Genomic DNA, 12,017 nt, shown 5'->3' with positions numbered 1-12,017 from the left:
TACCATGCTGTTTTGGTTACTGTAGCCTTGTAGTATAGTTTGAAGTCAGGTAGCGTGACGCCTCCAGCTTAATCTTAACCAAAGTTTGGCTAACAAATATTTTGTTCGAATTGATCAATAGGGACGAAACCTTTCAGCTAATTGTTAAAAAAGGGAAGAATGCGAATTTGGAAGGTCTCTGTCAGGCCTTGTTAGAGATAAACAAGAAAGACATCCAAAAGTATTATTCAAGTCAGTCATAAAGAACAGGGTGCATCTTTTCAGTAAGCCATTTCCTGAAACAAAGGACTGGGGAGATTTCTTAACTTTCAGTGTTTTCAAAGAACACAGGGGTCAGCTAAAACTTAACATTTTCGAGTGTGACAAATTAACTATTTCACAGGACACAGGATAATATTGTATAAAGTCACTGAATGCAGATAAACATCAAGTAAGTCTTCTTGGGGGAAGGAACTGAGTCTCCCAAAGACTAAAATTGTGAGACAAATCATTGAGAAAGGCAGTTCAAGAAATACAGATGGCATTTGTAAAAAGCATTTAAGTTTGATTATCAGGTAATTCTATGTAGGATGAATGGAGATGAGATTAAGGAGCTAGGATGGGGCTAGATCAAGAAGGACTTTGTGTGGCAAATCAAGAAATTTGTAATTTGTCTTTCAGTGGTAAGCCAATGCAATATATTAATCCAGAATGCTATATGATAAGATTTACATTTTGGAATGCTCAATCTAGCAATAGTGCATTTTATGGTTTGGAGGGAGTGGGGGAACAGGAATTAATGAAGATATAAATTAGGAGAATTTTAGTAAGTTAGGGAAGTGATGATAAAGACATGGTAAAAACAATGGCAGAAAATAGAAGACAAAGAGAGGTAAGACTGATATTTGGGATGTTGAATGTACTGAATCTAGTAACATTTGCATGCAGGGAAGCATAAAAGAAACGCGAACCTAGGACGGTTCCAGGGTTTCTGGTTTAGGCAACTGTGGCCAGCGGTACCATTTACTAAGGTAGAGTATATGAGAAAGCAGGTTGGGAAAGAAGATTCATATTTGGGAAAGTTGTATTTAGTTAGATATCAGTATGACTATATTGTTATGTAGCTCAGGAGAGAGGTCAGGCATAAAGATAGAAATCTGAGAGTCTGTAGCACAAAGGTGAGTGTTGAAGCTATGAATTTAGAAGTGGTCATTTGGAGAATGCGTAGAGATTAAAAAGCAACATGGGGAAAGTTCTTTCAATGTAACAGTGAAGTGATAAACATGGTATGTATAGTTTTTTTTTTTTTTTAAGTGTAGAAGCAAACAAACTTTAGAGAAAAACTGAAAGGAGTGTAGTACAGAATCTAAGGCAAGTATTTCAAGGAGGGACTGTCCAATGTTAACTCTAAAAAAATGCCCTTGGATGATAGGGATAGAAGCTGGTGGAATGAGATACAGAAAAAAAAGAAAGTGGGAGAAAAAAATGTGGAATTCTGTTTCTAGATTTTGGGCTCTTCATGAAAGTTAGATATAAAAGGTTTCAGAATTGGGATTTAAGGATAGGTAAAGTTATATTTATAAATGAACGGATAGTGCTAGCAGAAGGAGAGTCTTAGAAAATAAATGTTAGACTCATAACAGTGACAGAGTGCCAATCTTCAACAAATAGAGTGATACTTCTTGTTTTAAGTTTGAGTAGAAGGCACTTCTACTCAGTATAGATAGGAATATAATTAAATTTACAGAGAATGGAGTTAATTGATGGAGTTCAACTTGATGGCTCTAGTTTCTCTGTGAAAAAAGAAGCAGGGTATTTAGGAAGCTCCAGGGAATGGACTGGAAGAGTATTAAATAGTGTCAAAGGTTTTCAGTAGCTAATGTTAGGAATAGAATCAAGAGACAAGGAAAGAAGTTTCTAATTAGCAATGAGTGTTTGAAAGTATAAATCGGAAGTAGCACTAATCCACAAGGTGTCGTGATTTTTGTTTGTTTGTTTCCTGTATACTTTATTATTGAGTGTATATGCGGAAAAGGTGTATGTTCTAAGTGTAATAGGGCTGATAATCTTCAGAAGAGGTGCTTCATAAAGAATGCAATTGTGAGTATTTTTAATGTGTTATCTTCTATTCAGAACATAAATAGTGACCTTATTTCTAACCAGTCAAGTTGTCAATGAAATATACTGAGCCTACAATTTCAAATCTAAAAGTTTTCAGGAAAGGAGATCTTTCTCAAAGGCAATATAGGATATTTTCCAAGATAATTTGCTGCATTCCAATAAAAGTGTCCAACGTTCTAGTTAAGCTACAACAAAATTTTTAACTACTATAAATTATTTTATGAATCAAAATATATCATTTTTCTTTATGGGGACTGACAGAGTATTTGCAGTTTCATTGAACACCTGTTCATGTCACTACCATTTAGAGAGCAGAATGATTATGGTTAAAGTTTTATACATATATATCAGATTGGGAAAATAATCTTTGATGGAAAAAGTTATCATCAATAATCTTAAATTTTGTGTAGAGAATTGAAATTATTTGATGCTACAATTATTGTTCTTTTACTCTAATAATAAAAATATATTAATTATTTTTATTAATCAGTTTCATTGCTCTAAAGAAATACCTGAGGCTGGGTAATTTATAAAGAAAAGAGGTTTATTTTGACTCATGGTTCTACAGGGTATATAGGAAGTATGGTGCTGGCATCTGCTTCTGGTGAGGGCCTCAGGAAGCTTACAATCATGGTGGAAGGTGAATGGGAGGCAGGCAAGTCATATGGTGAGAGAGGGAGCAGGAGACAGAAGGGGTGGTCCCACAACCAGATCTCATGTGAACTATATGAGCAAGAAATCACTCATCATCAAAGGGATGACACTAAGCCATTCAGGAGGGAACGGCCCCCATGATCCAATACCTCCCACAAACCCCTATCTCTACCATTGGGGATTACATTCCAACATAAGATTTGGAGGGGACAAGCATCCAATGATATCATAATTTAACTATAATGCCTATAAGACCTTGTGAACATTTTATTAGTTTATTTATACCAATAGATTACCAAGTTTAAAATATCTTTTGGAAATACTTTCATGAAAGTTAAAAATTATTAATTATATTTTCTTTATACAGGGAACAACCTATGAAGAGGAAATTAATAATATTCAATATATTATTTCAAAAATTAATGCAATTCTGGCTCATAATTCACCAGTTTTGATTGTTCAAAGATGGATACGTGGTTTCTTAGTTAGAAAAAATTTGAGGTATGTTTTGTTTTCTTTACCATTTGAATATTGAAATAAGAAGGTGAAGAAATAAGTGATCAAAAGTCAATTCTCCAATAATTTGCATTTTTGTATTCTCTATCATCAAAATGGTATAGTCTGTTTAACCTAACTTTAAGAAAAATACCACAGACTCTATAGTAATATAATATTTAGAATAATTAACATTTGATATTTTATTTTTTTCTTTTCAATTTACCATATAAATACAAATGTAAGCCATGGATTATAAAATGGGATACAATAGAAATATAAAACATGGAACATATATGGAAGATTTTATATTTTGTTTAGATACAAATACAATTTTGCTGAGACATCTGCTACCACATCAATCTATATTGTCCTTTATTTAGTTATCTTTTACTTTTTTCTTGTTCCTTGCATTCCTTTGCAGTAGCTAAGCTTTGCAAATAAACGAAAACCTTTTTTTTTTTGCTAGAATTTCTTAACATTGTACTTGCAGAGATAAGATAGGATACTCTCATCAATTTATAGTATTGGTCATACCAAACGTCAAACATATGAAAAACTAAATGAAAATTTTCATATAGCTTATTCTAAATAGTAAAATTCAGAAGATAGAAATGAAATTTGGCCCTAAAATATAGATAGGATTAACATAGATCTGGAATAAGAAAATGGATATTTGTTGGTAAAGCTAGATTAGGAAGTTTCACTGAAATGAGATTCAACATTCTGTGGTAAGATAGACACAATGAGACACAATGCCCTCCAGCATAAACCAATATATGCTAAATCATAGGTGGCAATAGTCCTGATAAAGAGAAACAAGTATGAGGAATAAGTAGCAAAACTGACCATAAATACAGTGCCTCTGACTTCTGAGGAAGTGGTTCCACATAATTTTCACACTGAGGTCAAAATATGAGAGAACATAATTTCACATTGGAGACAAGTCAAATTAACTGAGTAAAGGAGGTGCAAAAGAATCAATCAGGCAGTTGCTGAAAATGCCTATTTAAAATATTAATTCTGTCTTTATTTTGCATTTGAATTTAATGTGCTGTTTATATTAAATACAGGTCTAATTAAAGGATATTGTTTTTGGTTTATACCTCAGGGATTTTTTTCTCTGGTAGAATGAAAGTCCTCACTGACGCTCATATAACATGAGATAAAAACTTTGTTTATGGGAAGAATCTTTAAAAACTAAGCATGTATGAATAGAATTTGAGAGTTTTGCAGGAAGAGATTTCAATAATAATATATGACAGGGTTCAAGACAAACTGATTTGTATTTTCTCCCTCTTTAAAGCTCTGTTCTATTAGGCACATTACTTACCTACGCTGGGCTTGAATTTCTTTATCTGTAAAACTGTAAAGAACAGGGGCTAATAACAGTACTTATTTCTATTTTTTGTGGGAATTGAGATGATCAATATAATGCTCTTAGCACCTAGCAAAAGTAGATATTACATTCTTATTAGCTATTAATTTTTTGGTTTTTATTTTTTGAGATGGAGTCTCGCTCTGTCTCCCAGTCTGGAGTGCAGTGGCACGATCTCGGCTCACTGCAAGCTCCGCCTCCTGGGTTCACGCCATTCTCCTGCCTCAGCCTCCCAAGTAGCTGGGACTACAGGCGCCCGCCACCATGTCCGGCTAATTTTTTGGATTTTTAGTAGAGATGGGGTTTCACCGTGTTAGCCAGGATGGTCTCAATCTCCTGACCTCCTGATCTGCCTGCCTCAGTCTCCCAAAGTACTGGGATTACAGGCGTGAGCCACCACACCTGGCCTTAAAAATTTAATTATTATTGTTGTTATATTTAATGCTCTCTGTGTTGTTTGGTACCATGGGAAATTTCCCTTGGATTTCTTGCTCCCTTCCAGCATGCACAGAGTAATCTTTCAAAAATACAAATTTAATCATTTTATTCACCAACCTGAAGTCCTTCAGTGGCTTTCAATTTGTTTAGGACAAATGTTTGGAATATTGCTTCTTTGATGTGTTTCACATACTTTTACTCACATCACAAGCTCTTACCATACTCTATTATAGTCATCTCTATAATTAACTATATCTCCATATGTACTATAAACTGTATGAGACTGTATCTCTGTTTTCCACTCTGTATCTTTAACATGTAACAGAATGCCTGACACATGTTAGGTGCTCAAAATATTTTCTGAATTGATTAATACATCAATAAATGGAGAGACAGTGGGAGCTGAAATCAGATCTGGATTCATTCATGGAAAGGTGAAAGTAAGAATTAGGAAATATGAAGAGCTCCCCTCAGAGACAACTATAGATTCCCACAACCTAGTGTCTGAGTGATTAGTCCTTTTGTGCGTCTATTTATACGCATGAGAAATGTCTCCCCACACCCAAATATTTTGTACTTTGAAATTTTCAACTAAAAGTACTTGAAATATGTCTGGCTAAAATTTATAAAATTATTATGATTAATGCTATTATCTTTTAGAGTGGTAGTATTTCTAGTGTGGGTGATTGCATATAAGGAAAGTATACTTTTATTCTTAGAATCAAATGTGATTAGATTGATAGCCTCCTAAACCTATGTAAAGGCAGCTATATTGAGATCATAGGGAGGATTATTGGTTGCGTTGATGGGTTGTAAAAAAGGAAAAAGAATGGAAAAGAATATAGGAAACAAACATTTATTGAATGTGCAATATATGTAAAGCACCATATTAGGTACATTAATCCATTTTATTATTTAATAAAACAGAGCTTTTGAGTCTTTCTGTATTTTCTGTTTTACAGATGAAACATTGAGACTTTAAACTTGGAGGGGAAGCTAATATATGAATCAATATCAGACAGCTATTTTGTGTTGGGCATTTGTGGTCAGTTATGAGAAGATGAAACTGCATGTAAATACATATCAGATTCTGGTGTTTAACATTTTCCAAATTCCATGCTCCTTTTACTTTTCAAACAACACTCCTGAAGTCAGCTTTTCCAAACAGCTCTAGTTCTTTCAGTAAGGAATGCTATTTGGAAACTAAGATATAGAAACTAGATGTATTCATTGCTATTGGGGTATCATTATTTTAGCCTATTTCAGCAGACAGAATATGAATTATTCTTTCCATCATAAATTCATGTTAACACCTCAAATGTTAATCCAACACAGAAGGTTCTTCACTGCTTTCATTCAAAATTATACTTCCCTTCGAATTTTGGTTGCCAACATTATTAATTTTACTCATTAGCTTAATCCTACAATATACATAAAAGAGTTTCAAAATCGCTATTACATACGACTATCAGCAATGTATTTAATACAATTCAAGATTTGTTGCAGGATTTTTTAAATCATTATTAGACTGGAGATATGTTGTCAAAATACTTTATTGAATAGTTATTCATATTTATTTATAGTGACAGTAGTTCTTTTTCTACTGATTTTCTTTTTAATTTTAAAAATATTTCTTATTTTAGTCTATTTCACTTAGGACATTTTTTGTTGTTTTCATTTATAATTATAATCCTTCTGGTTTAGTCTTTACATATAAAATGAGTTTTTAAATACTGATTTTTTTCTGATTTCTATCTGCATTTCTAAATTTGCTCTTATATGTCATATAATTTTCTTGCTATCTTTTTGTTCATTTTGAAATAATAGGTTATAATTTTATTTTTATTTTTTATAAGCTTCACTTTCTGGCCTGCTTTCATTGTCTACGATGATGTTGTTATGCTCTTTATTTTCTTTTTATTATTATTCTTTAAAGGGTGAGATAGTGTTTTTTCTGTATTGCTGGTTCTATAAAATTAGTTTTTCTGAACTTTAAGAAGAAGCTTTTCTTTTTTCAGGATTTAAAACTACTCCTATTGTGTTTGTGTAGTATTCACAATATCATGGTTCTCTTTATGGTATCTCTGGCTCTGGTTCCTTTACTTCCTTGTTAATGTGGATATTTTTCTGTCTCTTTTCACTATTTTTCTCTGCTAATCAATTAGGATTCTATTCCAAGGAAATTCTCCTCACTTTGGGCTTTGACCTGTAAGAGAGTTTTGGCTGGTTAGTTTTGGGGGTGTAGAGTCCCAGAATGCTTCATATCCTTTAGATCTTACCATAGATTTTTTGATTTATTGTAGTCACACAGTAATGCCCATCCCCCCCTCCGAATTTAGCTCCTCTTCTTACTATTTGTTTTGTTTCTTCCATCAAATAAATGCCTCATTACTGTCATCTGTTTCCTCCTGAATAATTGCTAACACAGCAGTGGGCTTACAGTTGTCAATGCTTTTTCCCCATTCATTCACATTTGGATTTCCTGAGGATACTTTGTCACATGGTACTGTTGTAGAAATTCAAAAATTTTGCCTTCTAGTTGTTATGTCTGTTTTTATGAAGGAATCTGGAGAAATTAGAAAACTTTGTCACTGCCATAACTATTATTCCACAGTGCCTTTAAAAAGTAGTGTTTACATGTTAAAAGCATTATTCAGGCTGAGGTGGGCGGATCACGAGGTCAAGAGATCGAGAGAATTGTGGCCAAAATGGTGAAACCCCTCTCTACTAAAAATACAAAAATTAGCTGAGCGTGGTGGTGCACACCTGTAGTCCTAGCTACTTGGGAGGCTGACTCCATCTCAAAAAAAAAAAAAAAAAACAAGAAGAAAAAAAAGCATCATTCAATAACTATGTCTGACAAACTAAATTTCTGTGACTTTCACATTTTAGGTGATTTTTATTAAATAAATATTTATTTCTTAAAACATATAAGGTGGGGATAAATGAAATATCCTATAGTTATATCATCAGAGGTATGATTAGGGGAACTTGGATATTTAAGTATCACAAGAGTAAATTTAAGGCAATTCAAATGGTTGACCTCAAATTGTTGAATATTTTCTGTATGTAAAATAGACAAAAAAATCAGGTATAGTGAGTGAAAGTTGTAGAAAGATAAATTTCAGCTTATTTTCCAAGAAAAATGTTTAACTCTGATTGTCTGATTGTATGGTTGCAAATTTCTTTTTGCAGGTAGTGTTAATGTAGGAACCATCTAAATGCTAGGGCTGTAATAAACTAGGTTTTAGCAGAAGCGAGAGTTTACTATATGAAAAGTCTAAGATACTTAGGCTGCATTTTCCAGTAAATATGATTAAAATACATTAATATACGTATTGGAAAATAATAGCAAAATAGTACGTTATCTTATCCAATGAGGAGCAAGAGAAGGAGGCACATAATCATCACTATATATGACAATTTCCTGAAAGTTTTAGTAAATTTGATAATTAAAAGAAGAAGAAATAATGTATTTGTATGTTTTACTTTTTCAATTCAGTTCTAGGTAAGAGGGATCCCCAATATCTTGGCTTAAACTTGGCAGAAGTTTTGTTTTTTGTTGTTGTTGTTTTTGAGATGGAGTCTCGCTTTGTCGCCCAGGCTGGAGTGCAGTGGCTGGATCTCAGCTCACTGCAAGCTCTGCCTCCCAGGTTTACACCATTCTCCTGCCTCAGCCTCCTGAGTAGCTGGGACTACAGGTGCTCGCCATCTCGCCCGGCTAGTTTTTTGTATTTTTTAGTAGAGACAGGGTTTCACCAGGTTAGCCAGGATGGTCTCGATCTCCTGGCCTTGTGATCTGCCCATCTCGGCCTCCCAAAGTGCTGGGATTACAGGCTTGAGCCACCACGCCCGGCCTAGAAGTTTTGTTTTTAATGTGAGAAGAGTCTGTGGTTCAAGAAGTCCAGGCCTGTGACAAAAGGCCAAAATCAAGGCACAAAATCAAGGACCCAACCTTCCTCTAACTTTTCAATCTACCTTTCTAATTTGCGTGTTTTATCTTCAAGGTCATTTATGCTCAAAATGGCTGCCAGAGTTCCAATCTTTACATCTGATTGTATGCTCGAAGACAGGCAATACTGAATGGCAGAAAGGGGCACATCTCCCCATTATAACAGCAGTTTTAATCACCCTTATTGGATTTACTGCATTTCCCTTTTCCTACATTTCCTTGGCCAGAATTCCCCTTTCCTACATTTCCTTGGCTAGAATTTAGTTGTATGGGTACACTGGCAGCTAAGAAACAGGGTCTTTTTTCTGTTATCTTTGTCACCTGTATGAAATTTGGCTACTGTTACTAAGTATTAAAAAGAGAATTGGAATTGAGTGGTGTCAGGCAGTTTCTGACACAGAATATTTGAAAGCAAAAGACAAAATAATAATTATTGCCAGCAGCTACAAATGCCTGTATGAACAAAGGAGAAAGGCTAGCATATTAAGAATCTAAGCATCTGTCTCATGAAGATAGAAAAATAGCAGAAGTTATACCCAAACAGTGCAAAGGGGAATAAGAAAAGTAGTATCAGAAATGAATGAAATGGAATATAAATATACAATAAACATGAGAAAATGCACATGAAAAAATTAATATATTTAAGAGTTCATTATTTATGGAGAGAAATTGGTAGTACTCCAGCAAGACTGATAAAGCAAAGAGAAAGTAAAAATATAAATTACCAACATAAAGAATTTAAAAAGGCACATTGCTATAGGACTACAGATATTAAAGTGAATAAAGAACAACTTTATACCAAAAATTACAATTTTTTTATGTGATATGAAAAAATTCTGTGAAGAAACAATTTTCAAGCTGACAAAGGAAGAAATAAAAATACTAAATAGTTGTACATACATTAAAAAGTTGAACACATTATTGAAATCCTTTTCACAAAGAGACATTGAGCCTGGATGAATTTACAGATGAATGATTCTATACATGTAAGGAAAATATAATGCCATCTTACATAAATTTCCCAGAGAGCAAAAGAAAACACTTTACATATTATTTTGAGAGATCAACAAAAATTTAATACTAAAATCTTACAAAGACGTTACAAGAAAGAACATTTCAGGTCAGTATCATGAATACAAATGTAAAAATCATGAATACAGTATTAGAAAATTAGATCCAATGATACAGAAAAAATAATAATACCTTATAACCAATTTAAGTTTATTCCAGGAGTACAAGGTTAGTTTAACATTAGAAAATCACTTATAGTAACAGAATAAAAGAGGAAAATAACACCATGGGCATTCCTCACTTTTGCCCCGAACCATGTTGATGAAAATGTGTGCCTATTATAAGCCAGTTGTGTCCTCACTTCACATGGTTTCAGGGTAACTAAGATTTGATCTTATTTGAGCTTATCTCACATATAGTAGGTAGAATTCATAGGTGATCCACATGGCTTTTGTTCCCTGGTGTTACTCGCATGATCATGTTATGTTGAAGGATGAATTATATTATGCTAATTATGGTCAAATAAATTATGCTGAGACTACTCCACTACACCTATCAGATTCAAAGTCAAAACACCCTATCCAACCAACACCATAGATACGTCTATAACAAAAAATACTTCCCTACAAAATTTAGAAGAAGCAACTGTTAACACCAGATGTCCTAGATGTCAATGTAAGGAAACAAGAAACATGAAAAAGCAGGAAACATAATGCCTCCAAAGAAACACAATAATTCTCTATAAACAGATTCCAAAGGAAAAAAATGTATTTGAAATGCCTGAAAATTTTTTTTAATGATTTTAAAGGAACTCAGTGAGATATACACAGTTAAGCAATACAAAGAAATCAGAAAAGCAATTCATGAATTCTTGAATGAGAAATTTAAAGTGACCAAATTCTCACATTTTGAAAGACTCAGAAGAAGAAGAGATGGACAAAGATGTAGAAAACCTATTTAATGAAATAATAGCTGAAAACATCTTAAGTCTTGCAAAACATATAGACCCACATACAGAAAGCTTAAAAGTCCTCAAAAAGATTCAACCCCAAAAGGTCTTCTCAATGGCACAGTATAGTTAAACTGACAAAAGACAAAAGCAGAGAGAATTCTAGAGACAAGAGAAAGGCATTAAGTCACATATAAGGAAATCCCTCTCAGACTAACAGTTAAAACTGTATCCAAAACATGTTTTTATCAATAACGCATGCCTTTTAAATTAAATTTTTAAGTTTTCTGACACTTTCACTTTATTTTACGGACATTGTGTTGATATTGGAAAGCTTTCCTGAAATGATTAGCATTTTGACATAAAATCATTATTCTCTACTGTAATTGTCAGGGTAACAACCTGTGTTATCAAATATCAAATTAATTGGGTTTGAAAAATACTTTAAAATGTTTCATTTATCATGATTTAGAATCTTTCATGGTTGATCAGAGAAAAAGAGTAGATAAAAAGAGAAAAATTTATTTATTTCATATGGAGTTTTTTTAGAATTTTCTTGCTGCCTGTATAATGATAAGCATAGAAAATTGTAGAGATTAAGTGTACCAGCCGGAGGCGGTGGCTCACGCCTGTAATCCCAGCACTTTAGGAGGCCAAGGCGGGTGGATCACAAGGTCGGGAGATCGAGACCATCCTGACTTACATGGTGAAACCCCCTCTCTACTAAAAATACAAATATTAGCCAGGAGTGGTGGCGGGCGCCTGTAGTCCCAGCTACTCGGGAGGCTGAGGCAGGCAGATCACGAGGTCAGGAGATCGAGACCATCCTGGCTAACATGGTGAAACCCCGTCTCTACTAAAAATATAAAAAAAACAAACAAACAAAAACTAGCCAGGAAAGGTGGCGGGCGCCTGTAGTCCCAGCTACTTGGGAGGCTGAGGCAGGAGAATGGCATAAACCTGGGAGGCTGAGCTTGCAGTGAGCTGAGATCCGGCTACTGTACTCCAGCCTGGGCAGCAGAGCCAGACTCTGTCTCAAA

General features: G+C 34.0%; 1 protein-coding gene across 1 annotated transcript in view; it reads left to right on the top strand.

Annotated features, from left to right (window-relative positions):
* Positions 1-12,017, top strand: part of LRRIQ3 (leucine-rich repeats and IQ motif containing 3) — a 173,111-nt gene that overhangs the window by 40,311 nt on the left and 120,783 nt on the right. The window contains exon 4 of the mRNA XM_011936917.1: positions 3,122-3,255. Within this exon, the coding sequence (XP_011792307.1) occupies positions 3,122-3,255 (134 nt within the window). The remainder of the gene's footprint in view (positions 1-3,121; positions 3,256-12,017) is intronic.

Source organism: Colobus angolensis, unplaced genomic scaffold (genome assembly GCF_000951035.1).
Source record: "Colobus angolensis palliatus isolate OR3802 unplaced genomic scaffold, Cang.pa_1.0 Scaffold158, whole genome shotgun sequence".
NCBI lineage: Eukaryota > Metazoa > Chordata > Mammalia > Primates > Cercopithecidae > Colobus > Colobus angolensis.
The sequence above is the reverse complement of the archived record's forward strand: the minus strand, read 5'-3'. Positions and strand labels throughout refer to the sequence as shown.